This window comes from Notechis scutatus, chromosome 2 (assembly GCF_049901735.1).
Source record: "Notechis scutatus isolate UNSWTSFEM ecotype Mainland chromosome 2, rNotScu1.2, whole genome shotgun sequence".
NCBI lineage: Eukaryota > Metazoa > Chordata > Lepidosauria > Squamata > Elapidae > Notechis > Notechis scutatus.
The window spans coordinates 153,125,151-153,148,266 of record NC_142010.1 but is presented as its reverse complement, the minus strand read 5'-3'; the positions used below and the strand labels follow the sequence as shown (position 1 = coordinate 153,148,266).

At 39.5% G+C, this 23,116-nt stretch overlaps 1 protein-coding gene across 9 annotated transcripts in view; it reads left to right on the top strand.

Annotated features, from left to right (window-relative positions):
- The window catches only part of L1CAM (L1 cell adhesion molecule), a 99,044-nt gene extending 79,542 nt beyond the window's left edge, over positions 1 to 19,502 (top strand). For 2 of the 9 annotated variants that reach the window (XM_087956864.1, XM_087956862.1), the window contains 6 exons: positions 508 to 672; positions 8,118 to 8,246; positions 9,460 to 9,532; positions 10,253 to 10,264; positions 11,868 to 11,888; positions 17,634 to 19,502. In XM_087956864.1, the coding sequence (XP_087812990.1) occupies positions 508 to 672; positions 8,118 to 8,246; positions 9,460 to 9,532; positions 10,253 to 10,264; positions 11,868 to 11,888; positions 17,634 to 17,862 (629 nt within the window). In that variant the 3' untranslated portion in view covers positions 17,863 to 19,502. The remainder of the gene's footprint in view (positions 1 to 507; positions 673 to 8,117; positions 8,247 to 9,459; positions 9,533 to 10,252; positions 10,265 to 11,867; positions 11,889 to 17,633) is intronic. The other 7 variants (XM_087956870.1, XM_087956868.1, XM_087956869.1 and 4 more) reach the window with 5 other exon arrangements.
- Positions 19,503 to 23,116: the final 3,614 nt, after the last annotated feature.

Genomic DNA, 23,116 nt, shown 5'->3' with positions numbered 1-23,116 from the left:
AGCGGCAGGGATCGCGCAGCTTCGCAAATCCCTGCCGCTCGCGAAGCCGACAAACCGGAAGTCGTGGATCTCTTCTTATTGTTCTTTTCTTCCCTCTTTCCAGTCATTTGTAGAAATATCTTTGGGAGGGATAAGGAATTCCCCCTGCTTTCCCGGCAGATTTATTGAAATTGCTAATTTTACAGTATATGTTGGGAAATCAGTGTTTTGCAAGTGGTTGCCAGCTGGAAGGGGAGAAGTTTCTTCCTTTTGAAGGTTTCTTTTTGTAAATGCCTAGTTTCCTTATGAGGAAATAAGTGATTTTCAATCACCAGGGATCCATAGTAAAGTCTACTTTCCATCAGCTAGCAGCTGAAGAGTAATGAAGAACAGGGTATTAATCTATGACAGCAATAAATTACAACTGGCTGGATTTCTACTAGATTAAAATCAAAGGCAATGCATACTGGTTCAGCAGATTGGGGAACTCAAACACAACTTTTCTATCTCTTCCTTTATTTCAAATAGACAAAGGACAATGGCATGATGTAGGGAAGGCCAGTTCTGGCCAGGGGTCATACAGCATTCCAGATTTGCAGCCAGGCAAGCAGTATCGCGTTCGACTGGTGAAAGTACACCGAACTGGGGATGTTCAAGTCATTTGGGAGTCAGATGTGGAGACCAGTGGTGTGGGTAAGTTATATTGGAGAACCAAGAATCATCCAAGACATCATTATTAATTAATTATTAATCTAGAAATGGTCAAAATCTGTTTTAAAAATTACTTTGTTGTTTGCTTAACTAACTTATTTGGCTAGAATAGGATCAGAAGTTGGAAGACAAGCTAACTCTAGTCAGGGCATGAGTTCCTTTATACTGGAATAACAATTTTATCCATAGTTTAATGTGGATCTCGATTAAAAACTATTCCTACAAATCCCTCACTCAATCAAAAAGTAAGGTATTTTGGTGATAAACATCACATAAATGTCGTATTTGGTAAAATTTGATCTTTCTTTGTCACACTTGCAAAATAACTATTAGAAGGAAGGAAGGAAGGAAGGAAGGAAGGGGTTTCAAGCAACAAAAGAATGTATTGGATCTATTGCAGTATAATTTTAAAGTAAATGAACAATAACAGTTAGCACTCCATATTCTCTTTGCATATTTTTTTGATAACATACATATAGTTTAGAGTAGGGTTCTGCAAAACCTGCTAATGCTTTTCCAAGGATGGAGCCAGAATTTTGAAAAAAAAACAACCCTATCTGATCTAAGTTGCTCTGGAAATGATTAATTTCTACTACTTTCCCAGTTTAGTGGCAAGTAGGGAAAGCTCAAAATTCTTCCTTCCAATTATCAAGCCTAGAGTTTTTAAAGAAATCTCTCTCTCTCTCGTTCAAGTTCAAATGACTTTCTCACTTTTTTGTTTTGAGATGGAATATGATTACATTGAAAATGAAGGTTTGCCTTGTTAGGAATGTGCATGGCAAATTTCAAAGACAGACCCTGAGGGGCTGATTGTAAAGGGACACCCTTTTTGTTCACAACTGTCTATTAGATTAACCAAATTAATCCACTAATCCCTCCCAGGCGTGTCACTGTCACTTTCTCCTTACTGCAGTTTGTCCACCCATCGCAAAGCATCTTTCTCTGCCTGCACATCTGCCAGTGCTATGCTGTCTAGTGAGTTGATACTGTGCTATTTTAAAGTGTAGCATTATTTCCTAAGCTAGCAATAAATGAAACTGACTATCCACTACTAGCCATTGAGAGGGTTGCTGCTTTGTTGCTTCATGACTGAATGTTCCCAAGGCAATACCTAATTGATTTAGCTATCAAGTTAGGAAAAATGAAAATGGCATGGAGACGCAGTTTCAATTACATGGCCAATGTTGGGAACTTGCCATGTGGTCTAATTTTAGGGCTTTTCCACCGTGTACACCATATATACCAGATAGGAATGAAACCAGTTTAAGAAATCCAGATTTCAGCCCCTTCTTTGGAAATTCTTAGGATTTAAAAAAAATTATTCAGTCCAAATGGGGCTTCCTGGTGCGGTGGCCTAGAGGTGGAGCTCTCGCCGCACAATCAGGAGGCTGTGAATTCGATCCTAGGTAGAGGCAGATATTTCTCTCTCTGGGCATAATGAGAATATATCTGCTGAACAAAACTCCGCATTGGCGACAGGAAGGGCATCCGGCCATTAAAAGCTCTGCTAGCTCTATTCAGTTGCCTGGGCTTCACCCCGCAAGGGATTATGGGGTGGATTATGTTAAAAGATGATGATGATAACGGGGCTTCCTATAACTTAAATCCATCTGTGCTCTACAACCAAAGAGTTCTTCTTCTAAGTGTCATCCCTGCAGGTATTTGAACCATCTTTCCTCGTGGGAGTTAGATTGTAATCCTCTGATCATCTTTATTGCCTTTCTCTGAGCCTGTTCCAATTTCTCTGAATGTAGTACCCAGGAATGAACACACTGCTTAAGGAGCCTAGCCAAAGTAGTTGAAATTCCTGTGATTTGTGAATTAAATTATTCAGTATATCTTTTAAGCTTATATTAAATTATACATCTATTGGAAAGTAGTTCTAGATGAATACTCTGAATATGCTTTTTGAGCCAGTTTTGGATCCACTTAATTATTGTGCTATCCAGCCCACATTTTACATGTTTTATTTTACTCATGACATTGGGATATTTTGTCAAATGCTTTGCTGATATCAAGTTACAAGTGTGACTACTGCATTCCTACAATCAATTAAAAACGATCCAATTTAAAAAAAGAAATAGATAAGGCTAGCCTGACAAGAGTTGTTCATGACAAATCCATGCTAACTTCTTAGTTTATTGTTTCTAAAGTGCTTTGCAATCCATATCTAAATGAGCTGCTCTAGATTTTTCTGAGGTATTAATCCCAGCTAACTGGTCAGTAATTTGCTGAATTCCCTCTTGCTGAAGAATGAGTCCATACATTCAGACTCAGAGACTCGACAGGAACTTTTGATTGATTTTGAAGTATACTACATTTTGAAGATAGCTTTGAATTTGAATGACTCTAAGCGGAAAATCCTTATTGAACTGGAAGAAGAAGTAAAAATATTACCTACTTGTTGGTTGTTAAGTGCCAGTGCTATCTTTGACTTGGTAATGAAATACTTGTCTGAGAAATAGTTATTTACTGGATTTATACCCTGTCTTTCACTCAAAGGCTCACATAGTTGAGCCTTTGGTGAACATAGTCCCATTTTTCCTCACAAAAACCCTACACAATTGGTTAGGCTGAGTGAAAGAGAGAGTAATTGACTCCAAATCACCACTTGAGCTTCCATAGCCAAGCGTGGAACCTGGATCTTCCCCCTGGATCTTCCGTTTCTTCCTTCAAAAATGTATTAAGATGAAAAAAATTGGAAAGAAGCACAATGCCTTTTGATTTGTATCTTTAGTAGCTTTCGTTTGGAAGGGCTATTATTGTACTCTTTATGTTAGGAGCTCTATTGTTAGGAAAGTTCATAGCTGTATCTCCTGGCTCAGAGAATAAAATCCCTTCTTTGAAAAGTGAAATTGGATTAAAAAGACCCTAGTTTCTCTATTGTTGTATTTATTTAAGGAAATCTTAAGAAAACATTTCCATTTTAAAGGTAAATTATTTGTGAAAGGTTTTAGGTTTTTTTTTTTATTCTATTCATAGCTAGTAGTTTTCAATATATCAGGGTGGGTTTTTTTTTTTTTGCAAAATATGTATTAAATATGTATTAAAATATATCTTATATTTAGTTTTAAAGATTGCCTCCTTCCTGATGTCTCAGGCATTTTAATACATTTTGTAATTTATTATTTATAGTTGTTTTATTTAATGTGACATTTTAAAGAAAGGAAAACCACTCCAGCGTTTGAAAAAACATGTTCCATTTTCATACTGTTGGAAAGCGAGAGATTAAAGGAGACCCTTGAAATGCATTAGGCTTTGGAAAAGATGAAGAAAGCAGGGAGTTAGTGACTCTTGCAATATTTTAAATGTCATAGCAACAAAGACAAGAAAGATGCTTCTTTCCTTATGTTTCATAGAATATAACTGGTAAATGAATTTTAGGAAAATCTGAGTATGATAACAGTAGATCATAATTTGTTTGTTGTGGCTTAAAACATGAAAATGGTGTTTTGTTGTTGTTTGTGATGGGGAGAAATTTTCGGAAAGTATTCATGTATTATTGACATTTCATTTGCTTACTCTATGATCCAAGCTATGGGAAAGGGATAAATTGATAGATTTTTTTTTGCAGGCTGTTTAACTACTTTTTAGGCACTAGATAAAATTATTTTATGTTCTCGAGTCTTTAGTTGCTTTTGAGCTGCTATGTTAAGTAGTTGCTCTTGGATTTTTACTTATTTTCATGGGTTTTGAGGCATACCTTCAGGGTGGGGAGTAGGTGATTATATTTTGATTTTGTTGTAAGCCGCTTGGTCACCATGTACGTGAATGGAGAGAGATACATTTGTTAAATAAATAAGTAGATGGACAGATTTTTTTTCCAAAAGTTTACCCTGCTTAATCTTTTCTGTTAGTTTGACTTGGCTTCTATTCTGTGTTGTGTCGTTTTAATTTACTTTAAAGTCTTATAATTGAACATCTATATATATAAAAGCGAAATACCACACACGCATCATCACAAAATCTCCAGAACTGTAAAGCCTACAAACTTGTAATTTGGCACGTATGTTCCTCTTGGCTTCTAGGTGCTCACTAAGAAAGGATTTTTCAAAATGACCATCAGAGCAATAGTATTTCATATATTATTAACATGCTCTGATGCTAAGGAGTTCCACTCCCCCTCTCCACCTGAAAAGAAATCTGTTCCAAATGCAAAACACAAGCAGAGGAGAGGAGTTTCAGTTTTAGTTTCATAGCAGCAACCAGCTTTAGTACAGAACAGTTGAGCTAAGCCACGCCCAGGCTCCTTGCTGTCTCCTTCTTGCTCACACAGTAAATACTATCTCAGTTTCCATGTTTCAGTTTCCAAACAGCCTCAACTCTCACACACTGACAAGATGCTAGCCAGATGAATACCGATGGATGCTGGTAGGCAGAGACACAATTCTCCCCCCCACACACACTATTTTCCTCCCCCCAAAACTAAGGCCGATCACATAGTTTCCTAGCAAAGCACAGGTATAGAGCTAGTGTATTTATATACTGCCTAGGAAATTAGCAATAAGCGAATAGGGCTTTTTACAGGACTTTTCGGCTTTACTAAGAGATTTCATTTCATAATTATCAGATTGTTTTTGTAACTCCAGAGTCCCTCCATACATGACATCAGTGCTGTTCTGGCATTCGCAAAATAAATAAACAACAACAAAAACATCCTGCAGCCCAGCCAGTTTTCTACCAGCTTGGCTGGGCACAGCAAACCTAGCTCAGCACTTGACCTTGTGAAGCTCAGTGCCCGGTGGGTAAGCTGTCTGTATGGGGAATTTTTTTTTTCTCCTTTTACTCCTCCTCCTCCCTGAATTCACCTCTAGTACAGATTTCTCCCAAGCAAATCTATCTGCAGAGTGACCTCCTATCTAGAGGAACTTAATGAATTTCACAGGGTCATAGTATTTGAGAAAAGCGTCTGCCAGCAGGACTACTCTATCATGGCATTTACCGTAGGTTTCAATAGGCACTCATATACATGTGGAATGTACATCTTGATAGGCAGGCAAGCTTTTATCCATTGGTCAGAGTTTGGGGGAAATAGTTGCTGGGCAAATGGACTAGTAATTCAGGTTTTTTTTCCTTTTATAGAGAACGGGAAGTTTATTGTTCTGTAAACTTCAGGAGGTGTCATAATTCACAGGCCATCCAGGCACTAGCTAGATTAGGGTTACCAGAGTGGTCAATATTAAGTTCAAATGGATTATCCAAGATGCTCCTGTTATTATCCTGATTATTCTTTGTAGTATTATTAGTTAAAATATTACCGGTATTTATTAAATAATTGCCACACATGACGTATCACTATGTTTTCCCCTTCGTGGAGCTGGGGTGGGCATGGCTTGCACGTGATGCAACCGGCTTGCACGTGATGCAATGTTTGGGAGTTGATGGACAATCTGAAACTTCATGAAGGGATCAATGAGCTGAAGAGTTTGGGGACCTGGGCAAGATGATGGTGAAAACGTGGCAATTTTCCTAATGATCAGCTGGCGGGGGACGCTGATTGGTTCGTTATTTTCTCACTTTGCAGCTTCAGCATAAGTGAAAATAATCACTCCAGAGAGCCTGAAGGCTTCAAATGCTTTGGGGGATTGAGGAATGGAAGTGACCTCATTCTATAATTATGGCAATGTGGAAGGATCCACTGAGATGAAATGATATTTCCAAATGCTACATTCAGCATGTGGGAGAAAGGGGAACTTAATTAGCAGTTTGGGGGAAGGGCCAACAAAGAACCTTTCTTAGAACATTTCTCCTCAGGAAAAATGTGTTTGGAAAAGAACAATTCTAAGGGAACAGAGGGGAAAATCCTTCCAATTAATTCCCGCCACAGTGCTATAACCATTAGAATGTTTGATTTCTCAGGGGGTCCTCTGATCCGGCAATATTTCTAGGAATTGCTGAAAGGAAAAATCTGGTTTGACCAAGTCACCAGCAAAAGTCCTGCTGAGTGTGGATTGACAGCTACCTTTTGTGAACCATTAAAAGGCAGGAATAGGGGACATCCTATTGTTCTCCAGTTTAGCTCCCAGCTTGAAACATGAACAATTTTGAGGGAAGAGGGCTGCAAAGCATCCACAACACCTTTTTCTCACAACTCAGCTGTTTCGGGTTCTCTTCCCTATAAAGGGCAGGACACGGCATTGCAGGGGTTCCCCTACAGCTCTTTGTGGGCTCTCCTCAGACTACTGAACTGAGCAGGCAGAGGTTTGGAAACAAGATTGTGAGCAGGAAGAAATGGTCAGGTAGTGGAGGGGATGGGCCCTGGCAGCCGGGGCTTGTGGGGAGATCCTGAATTATACTGTTTCACAGGCAGCAGGATCATATCATGTATGCTCCTGAGAAAAGTCAATAAAAACTGCTCTCTTTAAAGGGAAACTAATGACTCAGTTAAAATGAGCTGCAGATGTTTTCTGCTCCCTGCCCCCAAGGATTATATCAGGGAAGTAATCAATATTGGCAACATATATATATTCTTAATATTCCATTTCCATTTTAGAAATAAGCAAGCTCTTTTTTTATAAGGACCAACGTGCTGTAGACAGGAGTGTGTGCAATCATCTCCCTTAAGAGAGCAGAAAGAAGATGGGTTTTATCCCTCAATCAGGGAGGAGGAAGAGGAGGAGGAGGACTAGTAGAGCAGCTTCTCTGTCAACATTTTTATTGAATTATATGGGATTATAAAATACAAAATACAAAGTAAATAGAAAAGCAGTGGGGGGGGGAGGAAAAAAAGAGAAATGATGTAAGATAAGAAAAGAAAGAAAGAAAAAGAAGCATTGACTCTCTGTTACATTAAATAAGGCGTTAACATCAAATCACAACGTTTTGTTTTTCATAATAATACGAACAAGCTATTTCTATAAAGATCTATCAGTCTAATCGGTAAAACCCAAAGTCAGATTTTCATTCTTTTCCACATCAAGCACGAAGTTCGGAAGCAGTCTCCATGTGGAAGCAAAAGTACTTACGTTCTTTTCTTTAATCCAAGTAGTCAATTTTATTATTTCAGCCAACTCCATTAACTTCTGCAACCATTAGTCCACAGTAGGAATCCAAGCGTCCTTTCATTTTTGTGCATACAATAGTCTTGCTGCGGTCAACATATACTGTATAATAACAAAATTCTAATTTTTTTTCCAATTACAAAATTAGTAGAGCAGCTTCTCAGGTCCTTTCAAGCTCTAGAAAGGCGAAAAGCAGCCCTTTGAGTTAGTCCCCAATATTCTTCCACCGGCCAATATGGTTTTTGTTTTTTTTCCAAGGAGAACAGCAGCACTGGGTTCTCCATCTCTGTAGCTTGTTGTCCTTATGAGGTGGATTGTCTGTTGACATCTTTCTGTCCCTTGTTTTGGACAAGAACATTGCTTGTTAGGGAACAGGCAGCTTTTGGTGAGATGGTGTTAATGCTCAGCACTAATTATTTCCCACAGTTCAAGAGAGACAAAAAAGCTTTGCTGCGGAAGGTTGGTTCATCGGATTTATCAGCGCCATTGTCCTCCTCATCCTGGTTCTGGTGCTCCTCTGCTTCATCAAGCGCAGCAAGGGCGGCAAGTACTCGGGTGAGGTGCCCCCAGCCCCACCCTAGCACCTCGCGGCAGACCCCCATGGGCCTCCCCCCTCAGTTATCAGTTATATAGCGCGCTTAGTGTGCCTGGTGCCGTTGGTCCTCACAACAGTCCTGTGAGGTAGGTTCTTATTGTTCCCATTTTACAGAAAAGAAGCTGAAGTTTACAACTGAGCTCAGAGTTTGACTCTGGTGTCCAAAGCTCACATCAACGCTTGAGCTGCTGGTCTGGGCTAGATGCGTATAAGCCAGACTTCCTGAGCTGAAGAATATGCTACCACATTCATAACTGCCTGCCAGATTGGCAGAAAACAATGAGTTTTTAGTCCAGCAATCAAGATAGCACATCAGGCTTAGGATAGTGAGCTAAAAACATGGTGGGGAAATATTGAAGATATTATAGACAAAGCTATGCTATCGGTTTAGTGATTTGTAAACCTAGTGAAGCAGGGTGGGAAACATAGCAGGCGAGTGCTCTTCTAGCAGATTCTCTGCATTTCTAAAACTTCAACTCCCATCACTGCTTGCCAAAGAAGACGAGAAAATATGTTTGTTCTTTTCAGTTCAAGAATAAAAAGGTACCCTTGAGCAGAAAGACAAAACAGTAAATCAAGATAATGATGACAGTAATAGTGGTAGCAGTATCACAAAAGAACAGCACTATTGCTTCTTTTATGCTTCACAAGTGTCTTAAAAACTGTCCAGAGATGACGACGGATTAGTGTACTTCAATCTTCTCCAATTCTGCACCTTTCAGAGGTGTGGGACATAAATCACTCTTGTTTTCTAGCCAGTGCTGTTCCTGAATATTCTGTCTCTGAGTGTTGGGAGTTGTAGTTCTAATGCACCTGGAGGACCTGGGGTTGGGGAAGGCTGTGGTACAATATGGGTGGACATGTGCTTCTTCACAATGGTCCCTTTAACTCCAACCTCCTAGTACTATAGGGTTGCTCTCAACCCACACCCCCTTCAATCTTGCATTCACATCTTGCTGGTTATGCCCTTATTTCAAGGAGCTAAAGAGAAATCTAGCCCCACTGAGAGACACACACACCCCCGCCCATTCTTCTTTTCCATATTTTTAAAATTTCCCCCCATTACTTCTTGGGAGATCCCCCTGCCCACCCACCTTCCCAAGGTCCCACTTTGGATGGTCCCTGCCCACCAACCCTTTTGCCTTGTGTAACATACTCTCTCTTTTACCCTAGTGAAAGACAAAGAAGATACGCAGGTGGATTCTGAGGCCAGGCCCATGAAGGACGAGACCTTTGGAGAATACAGGTACAATGTTCCCTTTCATGGCTAGAAAACAGTAAATTGCACCAAACAAATGACATACATAGCTCCTTTGTTTTATAATATATACCATTGTCATGATGGGTTGGGATTCTCTTGATACAAATTTGTATGGTTTGGGTACAAATTTAGCCTTGTTTATTTAAGTCTTTGGGGTTATCAGCCATAGATTTAGGGTGTGAGGAAAGTATGACAGCACAACAAGAATGCAAAAACAACAGAGTGGGAATGAGACATTTTCCACAGATTCTAACAGATTCTAATGAAAAGCACATTAACTTGCCAACAGATGGTTAATGTTGGGAGGGGGCAGGAGGAGATAGAATGATTTAATACACGTATGAGACCCTGTCAGCAAGTTTTTGGTGGCTTGGTATACTAGAGCAGCAAAAAGATCTAACTGCTGTCATTCACAGTGCATCAATAGAAGGCTGGGGCTATCAAGAGTGCTAAATTATGCTCATGAGTATAAAAAGATAACAAAAAGGACAAGGACTGGCAATGAACCAAAGGAAGGGAAGTTCATAGTATTTCCCCTGTATATGTATGTATATATCTTTGTGTATATGAATACAGCCATCTGATTTGTGCCAGGATCTATTGGTGCCTTCCGTATCTCTCCTTTGACCTCAACTTACCTTCTTTGAAATGTGATTCTACTTTTTCTCTTTTTTCTTTTTTCTGCCTTTTACTTGACTAACCCAGGTCCCTGGAGAGGTAAGAATGCAAGGGATAAACATTGAATTTTGCACTGCATGTTGCTGATGGAAAGTGGTGTTAGAAGGGCCAGGATAACATTACCCATTGGCATGCTTCTGGATTTCACTGGCCTTATCATATCCGGGAGAAAGAAAAGCCATTTCCATAAAACGAAGTCTTGCTTCTTTTTCCTTAATTAATGGGAGAAAAATAATTCTAAAAATGGTAAATGTTAAAACAATCCTTTTCTGTTTCTACTCTCTAGTAAATAGCAGTCGCAAAAGGGATATTTCACATTAGAAGGAATATTGGCTAGGGATTACATATGAAAATGGCTTTTAAAATTTCAGAATACATTTTCCCTAAACTGTCATTTGTCAAGAGTGTCCACCTTAATTGCAGGTAGACTTAAATTTAGCTTGCTGTCCCTGAAGTAAATGCATTTGATCCCTGACATCTTTTTCAAAGAATCATCTCCTTTCCCTCCAGAGGGAACATAAAATATAATCAAATTGTTAAAAGAAAATACTGAGATTTCATACTTGAGGGTTTCCTTGTTTAAAAAGTTGTCTCTTTTGTGTTTATGCATGTGGATATACTGTATGTGCCTAAGGACAACAGAGCTGTCTTTGATAATATGAATGTTCTCTTTCTATCTTAAATCAGAATTCTGATTTCCATTCTCTAGGAAGCAGGTATTTTTAAGAATGGAAATTCAGAAAAAAAACTGTCCCGCTCTTTGAACAATCCCAAATCTTCTACCAGGTTATATTGCAGCCACAGCAATAAGAAACCTCAATGGGGTCCTTGGTGCTCTCTGAGCTTGGTAGTTTTATTGCAGACATTTCAAACTAGGTAACATCATCTGCAGATGATACCTAGTTCCAGGGGTGGGATTCAATTTTTTTAACAACCAGTTCTGTGGGCATGGCTTAGTTGGTGGGTGTGGCTTGGTGGTCATGTTATTGGCTGGGCGTGGCCAACTCAATATCACTCACATGGAGGCATGCATCTCCTTGCCTGGCCTCTCATGACTGTGGGGATGCTGCAACAGTTGTAAGTGTGAAAAATGGTCATAAGTCACCTTTTTCAGTGCCATTGTAACTTTGAATGGTCACTCCACACAAGCAAAGTACCAGCAAAGGAGGGGGGGGGAAAACTCCAGAGACGTTCCAGAGAGATGAAGTCTAGTCTTGCCAAGAATGTAATAAGGGTTAATGGAGAGGCAGTTTCTGTAAGCAACACCAGAATGTTTCCTTCCTGCCTTCCTTACAGGATTAGGCCAGTAATTTCTTCTAACAACCGGTTCTCCAAACTGCTTAGAATGTTAACAGCCGGTTCTAGTGAATAGGTGCGAACCTGTAGAATCCCACCCCTGCCTAGTTTGGTAATGAAAAATCTGCAAGAAAGCCACCAAGCTCAGAGAGCACCAAGGACCCCATAGTTTAACCCTGAGCTACAAATATTCTTTTCTATCAGTACAATGATATTTGCTGGGTACCTTTGGTGTATGTGCAAATGTATGTGTGGATAGGCATTGTAATGCTTTTGGGATAAAAGTGATCAGTGCTAACTGCATGGTTTGTCCTCCCTCTCTTTCTCATTGTTCCCTTTCATGAAGTTCATCTATGTTTAGATTTAGGTAACAACCTTCCCTTTCCCCTGCCTGCCTGCCTGCTGTATCTTGCTACTTCTCCTCTAATTTACCTCCCCTGGGTACCAAAATTGTATCTAGCCAGCTGCCCACCCCAGTTGGATTTCAAATATAGGGATTCTGGCTGGCAGCCCCTCTTTTGAAAATCTCTGGCAGATGCTATGCGGTCTGTCTGCTAAATTCTCTCTGCTAAATTCACACAGTCCTCTCTCTAGTACTGGGTCAGTCTACACAGCCTTTGACTTGGTTTAGTACTCATTTGCAATCTAAAATGAGCTTCCTGAGTTTAAAAGGAGCTTCCTAGGTACTCCTTTGGTTCTACTAATTTCCATATCTGCCTGTTGATTCTAAATGCAAATCAAATATATTTGGCCGGATCCTTTTTTGTTCTGCTTCAGCTCTCCTCCACACATGTTCACAGGGTTTCCATTTAAGTTTATGTGCATCCAGTGCATGCTTGTTGGTCAGTGGAACTTGGAATTCAGAAACCTAATTCTGCATGCTTCCCTTTTGTGTATTGGAGCCTTCCTCACCCAATGAGGCAAAGTTGGACATTTTAATGTTAGAATGGGGGAAATCCAAGCTCTCTGTTATGTCCAGTATTTGATATCTAGGGGTGTTCTCTTTCGATGAAACTATTATAAACTTTGATGCCCCTTAGTGTACAGCTATCTTCTTTGAAGTACAGGCTTTCCTTCACATAGGGATACTCATGTTCTAATCCCTTTTTTGTACTTCATTTCATGGTTGCACACCCATCCCTTTAGATATGCATTGCTGTTCTTGCAGATCGGCACAGCAGCACTAGGAAACATTGTGCTGATTTTTCCAGGGATGAAAAGCCAGTCTAGGCATACAGCGTATGTGTATCGTAAGCACAAGGGGTCAGTGTGATTGCGTGGCTAGAGGGTTAGGAAAGTCAGGTTCAAATTCCTACTCAGCCAGTTAGTAATGTGAGGGCAGTTGTTATCTCAGAGCTCACAGGTGAGCTAAATTGTGTACCCAGACGGAAGAACTTTTTTATATATGAGTTCCTGGAGAAAAGGTGACGACCTTAATAAACTAAAAATAGGTTTATCTTTGCCCAGAAAGCAGAAATGGAGCAGGCCCATAGGTTGACCACTGTTCCATACTGCTGCATTTGCTCCTTTCCCCTCTGATTGGCCTGCTTCCATTTAAAGTTCCCCAACTGGGTGAGGCTTTCAAGACTCACATCTCATTCAGTCTTGCTTGGAGTGAAAAAAGAGGCCTCCATCTCAGCTTAATACCTGAGCAGGGCAAAGCGTTGCTTAAGATATTAAACAGGAGTTTTGCTTCCTTGATTTTGTTTGTTTGTTTGTTTGTTACATTTTTATGCTGTCCTTTTGAACATTCATCTGAGGCAACTAGATAAATAACTTCCTTTATACCTATGGGGGTTCAGTACATCAGAACATTTTCCTTGGCTTCGTGGTCCAGTGGGCTTCTTATCTAAAAATATATATATATTTAATTTAAAAAAGGGAAACAGTGGCATGCTGCAGACCGAGTAATGGCCTCTAGCATTGCTTGTGTTTTCAAGAATGTTCCTGGACCTCAAAAAGATGTGTGACCAAGCAACAATTATTTCATTGATAGAATGCAAACAAAGGTTTAACAAGCTACTTCTTGAAAAGAAATTCAAAGAGAAAACTGAGGATTCCCCCTACCCCCTTCCGCCAGCTTCAAATGCTATCCAGCTGCTCTTAAATAATCACAAAGATATACCAGCATAGCATTTGCCATCCCCATTGTCAATCCCTGCATATATATTTTTTTTGGCTTGTCAAATGATCTATGTGGACAGGATGAAGGTAATATCATGGAGATGCAAAGGAGGAGAGATGTTGCTAGAAGATGTTTGCATTGTGATTAGATGCAAGCAGGGATATGGCCTAGACATATCAGGACAGGAAAAGGAGTCACCTTTTCACAGAGTGGGAAGGTAGAAAAAGGAAATGAGTGGAGTCTTCTCTATATGCACAAAAGAGAGGCAAAACAATGGTGATTCTTATGAAAATTATTATGTAATTAAAGACCGAGGATATCACTCTTTTAAAAAGAAGAGCTCGTGTGCTGTGCTTCTTTGATACAATTATATTAGTTAAACTGGTAATTATTCATAATTTGTAAGTAAAGAATAGACAGGATCATAGAGTCCTCCCTTCGCATACATATAAGCATCTGGAAAAAATTGTTAGAAAGGAGATGATATCAGTATAAGAAGTTTAAATTTATCCCCTGAGAGGTGAAGATGACAGCAAGACTTTAAAGTATATTCTGTAAAATATATTATGAGAGCCAGTTTGTTGTAGTGGTTTTAAGGCACCAGGCTAAATATTGGTAGACTTGTTAATTCTAGTCCTGCTGTAGGCATGAAAGCTGACTGGGTGGTGTTGGGTCAGTCAATCTCTCTCAGTCCAACCTACCTCACATTGTTGTGGAGAAAATAGGTGGAAGATAGAATATTAAGTATGATTGCGTCCTTGAGTTATTTATGGCCACTCAGAGCTGCCTGATAGTGTGATGGGTAGCGTATACATTTAATAAATAAATAATAATAACAATAATGAAGGTAGGATAAAAATAAATTTAAAATGAAAATAAAATTCTTTATCCACAGAATAATGTATTTATTTCATTTCTCAGAAATGAAGAAGCTTCTTGGATGAGAAGCGAAACATCTTCAGAGAAAAACCAGGAAGTCCCAAAGCACCTTTGGGATATTTGATTTACATTTCATCTTTATTTCTTTGCAATTCAAAATGGTGTAAATAATGCTCCCTCCTATTTTCCCCAACAACTCTGTATGGTGGCTTGGACAGAGAGAGAGAGAGAGGGAGAGGGAGAGGGAGACACTGACCCCAGGTCACCCAGTGAGTTTTCCTGTCCTAAGGGAGGACTAGAACTCATGGCTTCCCATTTTCCAGGCCAGTGCCTACAGTGGCAAAGCTGCCTTATTGTACTGTAGTCATTATTTTGCTTTTTATAATGCCACTTCTGACAAAAAACCTCACCTACTTCAGTCACAGAACACTATATGTTTTCTTTGAGAAAGTGTCTATTTGTTCAGGACTAAAGGACTAAAAGAAAAAAAAAAACTGCTAGAAAGCACTGCAATCAGGAATAGAGAGGGAAGAGATAACAACATATACCATTCTGGTAGATTTATGCTTTCTTATTGCTTAATGACCGCCATTTTCTGAAAGGGCCAGTCTCCCAGCAGTCATTTTTAAAAAGCATCCATAAGATGGCTTCCAAATTCCAGATGTGCCCATAAATCCACAACAGTTGTATACTTCCTCCTAATTACACTCTATTTTATTTTCCTTATTATTATTTGCCTTAATACACATAGTCTATAAAATCCAGACTTCAGCTAGTTAACAAAATCAGTCAATATGCTTAACTTTAAATAACCCTCAACTTCATAGACAAACGTGTGTGTATGGGGGGGGGAGACTTTTAGCCTTATGTCTATTAATATGATAATGAGATCATACAAATGCATAAAATGTATGTAAAATAAATATAATGGATGTGACAGTGTAGGAACATTCTCCTGAGTAATTTACAAGAGACTGAATGTTATCCGCTGGGTGCTTTCAGATGTTATCCATTACATCCCAAGCTCACAGATTGAGGTCCATAAAAACCAGAGCTTTATTTTGTACTATAACAGGCTTTTTCTGCTTTCCAGATGTGTGAGGGCTCCTCCCCCATAATCTGAAGCTATAGATAGCAATAGATTTTGGGTTGAACTGAATTCCAACAGATACAGGGACCACATACTTGGAGAAAGCTGTTAGTTGCTGATAAGTGAAAAAGTATTGCATTTTTAAGCATATGTGTTTCCAAATTTAATCAAATAGCTTGTTAGCCATGGTTCATGCCATGAGGGCACTTTAAGTGGTCTGTATGTTTATTTGATGTTGTATCTCAAAATATCACAAAATATAGGTAAGAATACAAATATCTTGTAAGATGGCCACAATCTCCTCTAATTTCAGTAATTTGTTTAAAATAATATTTTTTCTTTAATATTGGGATCTTAGATACATTATGTGGGAAAGTCATGCTGTAATGACTGTCCCCTCCCCCAAGAGAAAAGAAGGGCCTAATTAAGAAAAATATTGGGAACATCTGTGTGAGATATAGAGCAACACTGGAAGATGAATGTTTGCATTTTGTTTCATTTTAATTACATCCCATTTTTGAATGAATTTGTTACAATTTGGCAAATAAGGCAACCTGTTCACAGTCTGACTATAGCCAGCCATGATTAACAGATTATAATGGAATAAGATAAGACCAGATCCAACTAATGAGATCCCTTTCATATCAGCTTGAGGTTGTTTTCAGTTGTGCCCTTCATAAGTGGCATTTCCTGTTTTGCATGATTTCACTTTGCCTCTAGAGGACACATCTGTATACACAAGCACATTTTCCAGCATCTTTCAGAAGCAGCCAGCCCTCCCTTGTTGGTGACATCAAAGTCCTGAGGAGGGAACGACAGTTTACAAGACTAGGACAACATGGTTGTCCTGTTAATGAGGATAGCTCATTCATTGGCCAGTACTGGGGCTCCAAAACAAAAAACAAATGACAACTCTGGTATATATATATAGCACTTGTGCTTTGGCATCCCATCCTCTTAAAGCAGGTGTGCACAAAATGTGACCCAGGGCTGAATGTGGCCTTCTGATTTTTTGGGAATTCTCTTTAGGGAGAAGGAAGCTAACTATGGAACTTTTCATCTGGAAGTGGCACAAAAAAGGTTCTTTAACTCTTGAGTACCTTTAAAACTCTTGAGTTCCTCTTCTAAAATGGGCCTTGGCTCTGCCTACGTTAAGAGTGTGGCCTGTGACATGTCATACAAAGTTTGGTTTGTTCCTTGATCTGAGAAACCCTGTCTTGAAGGCCATTTTTTTGCACTCCAAAGGAACTGACAGCATGCTGCCCACTGAAAGATTCTTAGCATATATTTTAATGGAGAAGCAACCAGGGTCTTGTGTTCTGGCTTCCTAAAGGGATGATCCAGATGGACTGATGGTTTCAACAGCTATGAAAAGATGCAGGGAAGTTTTCTTGCACGTTGACTGTTGAAACCAATATGGAAGGTTTAGATGGGATAATTTCTGAGTGATATTAAACCCCATCAGTCAGATGGATTTGCCTTCCAGACCTCAATAGCCTGCTGTCTAAAGATGGGGCATTTCATTTTATGCTGTGACAAAGTCATTTTGGTGTGAGCTGCAAACTTTGATCTTCCATAAAGGCAGCTGGAGTTTCCCTTTCAGTCATTCTAAGATTATGCGAAACCCCTTTATGGAACGTGGACTGGTCCCCTGGCATGAGTTTATATGCATGTTCACCTGTAGCTATGCACATCTTGCTTATACGTGCACATATATAGTGCTACTATACTTCCCTCTATACTACTACATTATTATTTATTTTCTTAGCATGCTGTGGCTTTTATCAGGGTTGCCAGCCTACCGCTTGCCAGATCTTTTGGACTGCAACCCCTAAAAGCCCCAAGCAACATGGATCCTCCAAACCAATTCTGCTGTGGATTTGGAACTGTTTAGTCCAAAACAACAGCAGAGTTTCAGATCATTTATCTGACTTTGAATTTCTATTGCTATAAATAAAGATGTGATTCCTCCCGCTCTTATTATCCTTTCTCATTGTTGTCCTTTTCCCCCCTTACAGTGACAATGAGGAGAAACCCTTCACCAGCAGCCAACCCTCCTTGAATGGTGACATCAAGGCTCTGGGGAGTGACGATAGCTTGGCAGATTATGGGGGCAGTGTGGACGTCCAGTTCAATGAGGATGGCTCCTTCATTGGCCAGTACAGTGGCCAAAAAGGCAAAGAAGGAGGTGGAAATGACAGCTCTGGGGCTACCAGTCCTACCAATGTGGTCGCTGCCCTGGAATAAGTGGAGGCGTTTTCCCAAAGGATTCCCCCTGCCCCCAGTCCTGGAGAAGAGGATTTCCCTATGGATTGCTGGGGGCAGGGGAGGTGAGCACAGGGTTAATCACCTCACCCAGGCAAAGAATCAAAGAATCAATGTTCTTCGAATGGAAATAGTAATTGGTGGAGTCTACCCTTTGTCTACTGGCTAACCTCACCCCAAAATAACTAATCAGGGAGGGTTAGAAAAATCAGGGGATTCCTCAAATAATCCACCTAAAAAGTATCTCATTTCCACACCTTCCCCCCCAAACCAGTTATCCTTCAGCCAAACTATGTCCATGTTTTGTGTGGTGGGAAGGGAAGGGGAAGGGAGGGAGAAGGGGAGGGGCATATGACATGATCCAAGGGATGAGCTTATTGGTGAAGCCCAAGGGCTTCATAAGAGGGGAGGGAATCAAGGTTCAAAATTGCCAAAAGAGCAGATGACACCCCACCCCACCCCCCGCCCTTCTCAAGATCCTCAAATGTTCATTCTTTGTTCTTGTTCAAGAAGGAGATGTTAAATGGTGCTGCAATGTCTAATCCCAACCCAGATCAGGACAGGAGACAAGACAGAAGGTGGCCTGAAAGAATGGGAACCGAAAAACAGGGAATCCTTTCTCTGCCTCTGAGAAAAGGGGCGATTAAAAAGAACTAGAAGCCAGAAGTCGTAGCTATGCAAAAGGAAGGGATACTAATGGGTGAAAGCCAGAAAGGCTCTGGGCCTTTCAGTTTTGCCATTTACCACCTTCTCATGGATTCAGCTAAGGATGATCTCCTTTGATGCCTCTTTTAGAAGGGAAGGGGTGCTCCAGCCAAATCTTCTGATTGCCTCTCTGCTGATCTGTCACTCTCTTTACCCTTTGTTGCTCATTTTTCTAAATCAGGCCTTGCCAAGGCAGCAGTTCTCTCAAAATTGTGGCTTTCAAACTTTTTACCTTGAGGGGAAGCCTTCCCATGTCTGTTCATCCGCTAGAATATTCCCATTTTTCTGTCCTATTTTGCATACATGAAAGCCTTTGGCCAGTTGGTCCTATTGAACATCCTCTTTACCTCACCTGAATTGACGCTGTACCTGCAATTAAAGTGGTACTTGTTTACCACAGTTGTACAAGAGCCTCTGATCAATTGCCAAGAGAACTCAAGGTATCCCAGAAAGACAGTTTGAGAGCTGCTGCCAAACCTGGTCTCCTGGTGCTGAACATCCCACTTAGAAGGATCCCTTTGTCCTTTCTGTCAGACATTCCCTATTTCATGGGGTGATCAAAATCCAGTTCTTTCCACTGGGCCAAATCCCTCCATTTGACAACCTCCTCTTCCTCTTCCCTCTCTGTCTTGATTCCAACTCTCCTCTCAAACAGCAGCAGCAGAAGAAAAAACACCCCCAAACCCTCCCTGCTTCTTGAATGCATCTCACGCAGCTGCCTTGCGACACACTCTTGTCTTTCAAAAGTGGCTTCTTGTTCACTGAATCAACCCTTACCCCATTTCCACCTCTGTCTATTGTAATGATGACTATTTTTTTCTCTTGCTTGTCGGGGATGAAATGAATCCTTGCTTTTTTTGCATACAAAGTTTTTTAAAATAATAATAAAAAATAATAAAAGTACTCTGGTGTTTTGAGCAGCCCTACACAAAATCATTCCTGCCTTTTTCCTTTCTGTAAATATTTCCAACTCTTGTGCTTGAGTTTGTTTTAGATGTCTTAGGACTGGTGTTTTTGAAGTCTTTTAGTGGGTCTATTAAGGTGGTTTAGAATTAAAAAGAGGAAAAAAAATGAAAAAAGTATTTTAAACAGTCCTCTTTCTCCTGAAATGTGATGCCATTTCCATCCACCCATCCTCCCTGCCCTATGTATTCTTCTCTTTTGTCAGGCCTGTTGCGATCTAACTTTCTCTCTTGATAGCTTTTTATATATATATATGTATATATATGTATATATATAAACAGAATTATAAAATGATAAATAAATGATGAAATTGGAACTTGCTTGGACTGGTGATGGGGAAGACATGGTTGGGAAGATTTATCTCACGTATGTTGTTATAGGATTCCTGCATGAAAGATAGGAAACATCTCTAAAAAATAAATTTTCCTCTTGCCAATTCCTCTGGGAATTTTGGGATTGTACAATATAAAGTGGAAAAGTAAATCAGGGTAGAAGGATTGCGGGTTCAATATCTGGCATCTCCAGTTTAAAAAAAACAAACCAGAGAATGTTTATTTATTTTTATTTATTTGATTTGTCGATCGCTTACAAGATAATAGGTATAAGTATAAACATAGTTATGAATACATGAAACGGATACATATAAGAAAAATAAAAAGAAACAATAGGACAGGGATGGTAGGCACGTTGATGCGCTTATGCACGCCCCCTACAGACCTCTTAGGAAAGGGGTGAGGTCAATACTAGACAGTCTAAGGTTAAAGTTTTTGGGGTTTGGGGATAGGAAAGTTTGTCTGATACCACAGAGAGTTTCTCTCAATCAAAACTGATAATACTAGGAAAAATTGAGTCTGATCAGATTTCAGGAAACTAACCTGGTTTTCTCTCGGCATTTGTTAACAGTGTTTTTTTTAGGAGAAGTGGTGCCTTGCTGATTCTATAGGGCTTTCTATGGTTTCTTTGCACCTAGGAGGAGGAGGAAGAGGGAGGTGTTTTTGTATTACAATAGACATGAAGCACCTGTACCTCTCTCAGAAGGAAGAATGATCAGTTGTATGTCTTGCTGGGACTGATGCTCCATGCATTTCTACCATTCCTTCTATCTTATCTTGAGATCTCTTGAGCTAGACCTTTGAAAACATTTGGCTTTATGCCCTTTGGAGGAATAGTGAGCTGCAAAGAAAATAAGTAGGGCAAGGAGAAGACGAACCTAATGGTAGATATACCTGCATGCTTGTCATAAATCCCAGTTTGATACCCTAGTTGTTGCTGCAGAGAATGTACTAGGCTATATACTGTTTCCTCCTTCTGGTTTAAAAAAATACGCATGTAAAAACAAGAGTAGGTTGGCCTTATACTTCTTGCAGCATCTCTTTAATCAATGTAATTTAATCAATATAATTGGCAGAGTAATCAAGTAAAGCTTTAATCACAGATTAAAGTTTGCCCTTGATTAACTAGTATTTCTGAGTCTGAAGGGCACGCTGATGTGTAGAGGATAGACGTCACCGTTTTCCATTCTTCTGCCAAGTTTGATTAATATAGAACCAAAAGGTAGCTTTTTATAATAGCTGTATTCAATAATGGCAGATAATTTTGTCTTTCCAAATATAATTGCTAGAAGAAGCAACATGCAAGCAAGTCTGGTCACATTTGACTTAAAATAATAGATATATATTTTATATTTCCCCAAATCTAGAAATTTCATAATTCTAATGAGATATGTACATTTTTGTTGGGAAAGTCAAGAGTCTATTGTGGATCTGATATTTTAATGTAATGTGCATATTCTATATCCTCTGATTCCTAAATTTATAGCAAAGAAAATACCAATCTTTTTCTTGATGAGCTATAGTTTCTCAAGTAAGGGTAGGGAAAGATGAACAAATATAATCATTTTATATTCAAAACAACTAGTAGTAGAAAAAGTGACTCAAGGCTACTCTGAACATTTCTGGATGAGATTTCCAAACAGCCCATTTGGCCTGTTAGCATAACAATTTCCAGCTTTTCTAACTAAGAAAGTCTTTCATCACTAATGTTACACCATGAGAAATTCCAGATTTCATAAATAATTTAAAAACCATTACTAGAGAATTCAGGTGAAACTGAGGAATAATGACTAATTAAATGACATTTTTATGTGCAAAATTCTTTAGTGTGGACTTCACTGTTTGTAGCTATTAGGAAGCTACCACCGTTGCAGAATGCCTCTTGCAAAAAGAATGACAAAAAAAAAAAAAAAACAGCACAATGTATACCAAAGCTGTATTTAATTCATCTTTGTGTAATGCAATTGCTTGTATTCCCAAGTTCTCCTTACATCAGTAAGCACCGGCTAATTTATCTGTGATAACTCACACATTGCAGGCACTAGCAGCAAGAATAGCATGATTGGGTTTCTTTTCCCCTTTGCTCTGCATCTTGCAATTGTAACAATCAGCCCAAAAAAAAAAACCACCCACCCCTGGGTCAGACTAGTAAAATTCTGAGGATATAACAACAGAGCCACGAAAAACATTACCTATATTAATGGGAAAAGGAATAAAAAGTGAACAACTGCTAGCAAAGATAAAGGTAATGTTATAGATTCAAAGGACCCATCTGGTTACCTAGGTTACCATCTTAATACCTTCATTAGTTGCAACAGAAAACCACAGAGGTGAGCTGGATGGCATTCCATTTTGTTACAAGCCAACCTTTCCCAAGGTGGATTCATCTATATATTATAGATTGCAATTGCCATAATCTATACTCCCTCCTCGTGCTGGCTGGAGCTAATGAGAATTGTAGAACAAAGGCAGTGACAGAAACCCATGTTGGAACAAAGCAAGGATTTGCAAACCAGTACTTAAGTTATTTGGATGTAAACCATTCTGAATAAGAAACCATAGGTGGCTTTCTATCTCCCAGGCAGGAAGCTGGATGAAAAATGACTTTTAAACCCCACCAGATCTTTCCTTCAACAAGATACAATGACTAGCTCAAACTGTCTCTATACCCAGTGGGGCTTGCTTCCAAGTAAGTTTGCCAAAGCTTCAGTTACCCTGAATGCCAGTGAACTAATCTTATTTGTTGCTACAAAAGGAGATCTTACAACCCTCAAAATGCAAGCAAAGATATCAACAGACTAAAAAATGTACTAGCAACAACGCTGGCAATGGTCTTGCAGAACTTAAATAGATATATGAAATGACTGACAGTGAGGGAGTTGGGTTTGTATGCAGCCTCCTGCATTGCTAACCCCTCTCTGAACAAATGATCAATATTGTTACAGAGAACTGATCGTGAAATTTAAGCTTAGTTAATGGGGGAGTCAACCTTCACTTGTTAAGAATAATTAACAGCAGGTCATGCCACAAAATTATGAATAGTTTTCAAATTTATAAAATGTTAATACAGAGCAGAGGTCTCCAAACTTGGTAACTTTAAGACATAGCTGGTTGAGGAATTCTGGGAATTGAAGTCCACAAGTCTTAAAGTTGCCAAGTTTGGGAACCCCGGATATAAAGCCTCCAATGCACTTTACACTGAGCTCAAAAAGATTTAAGACAGAAAGGTTTATGGC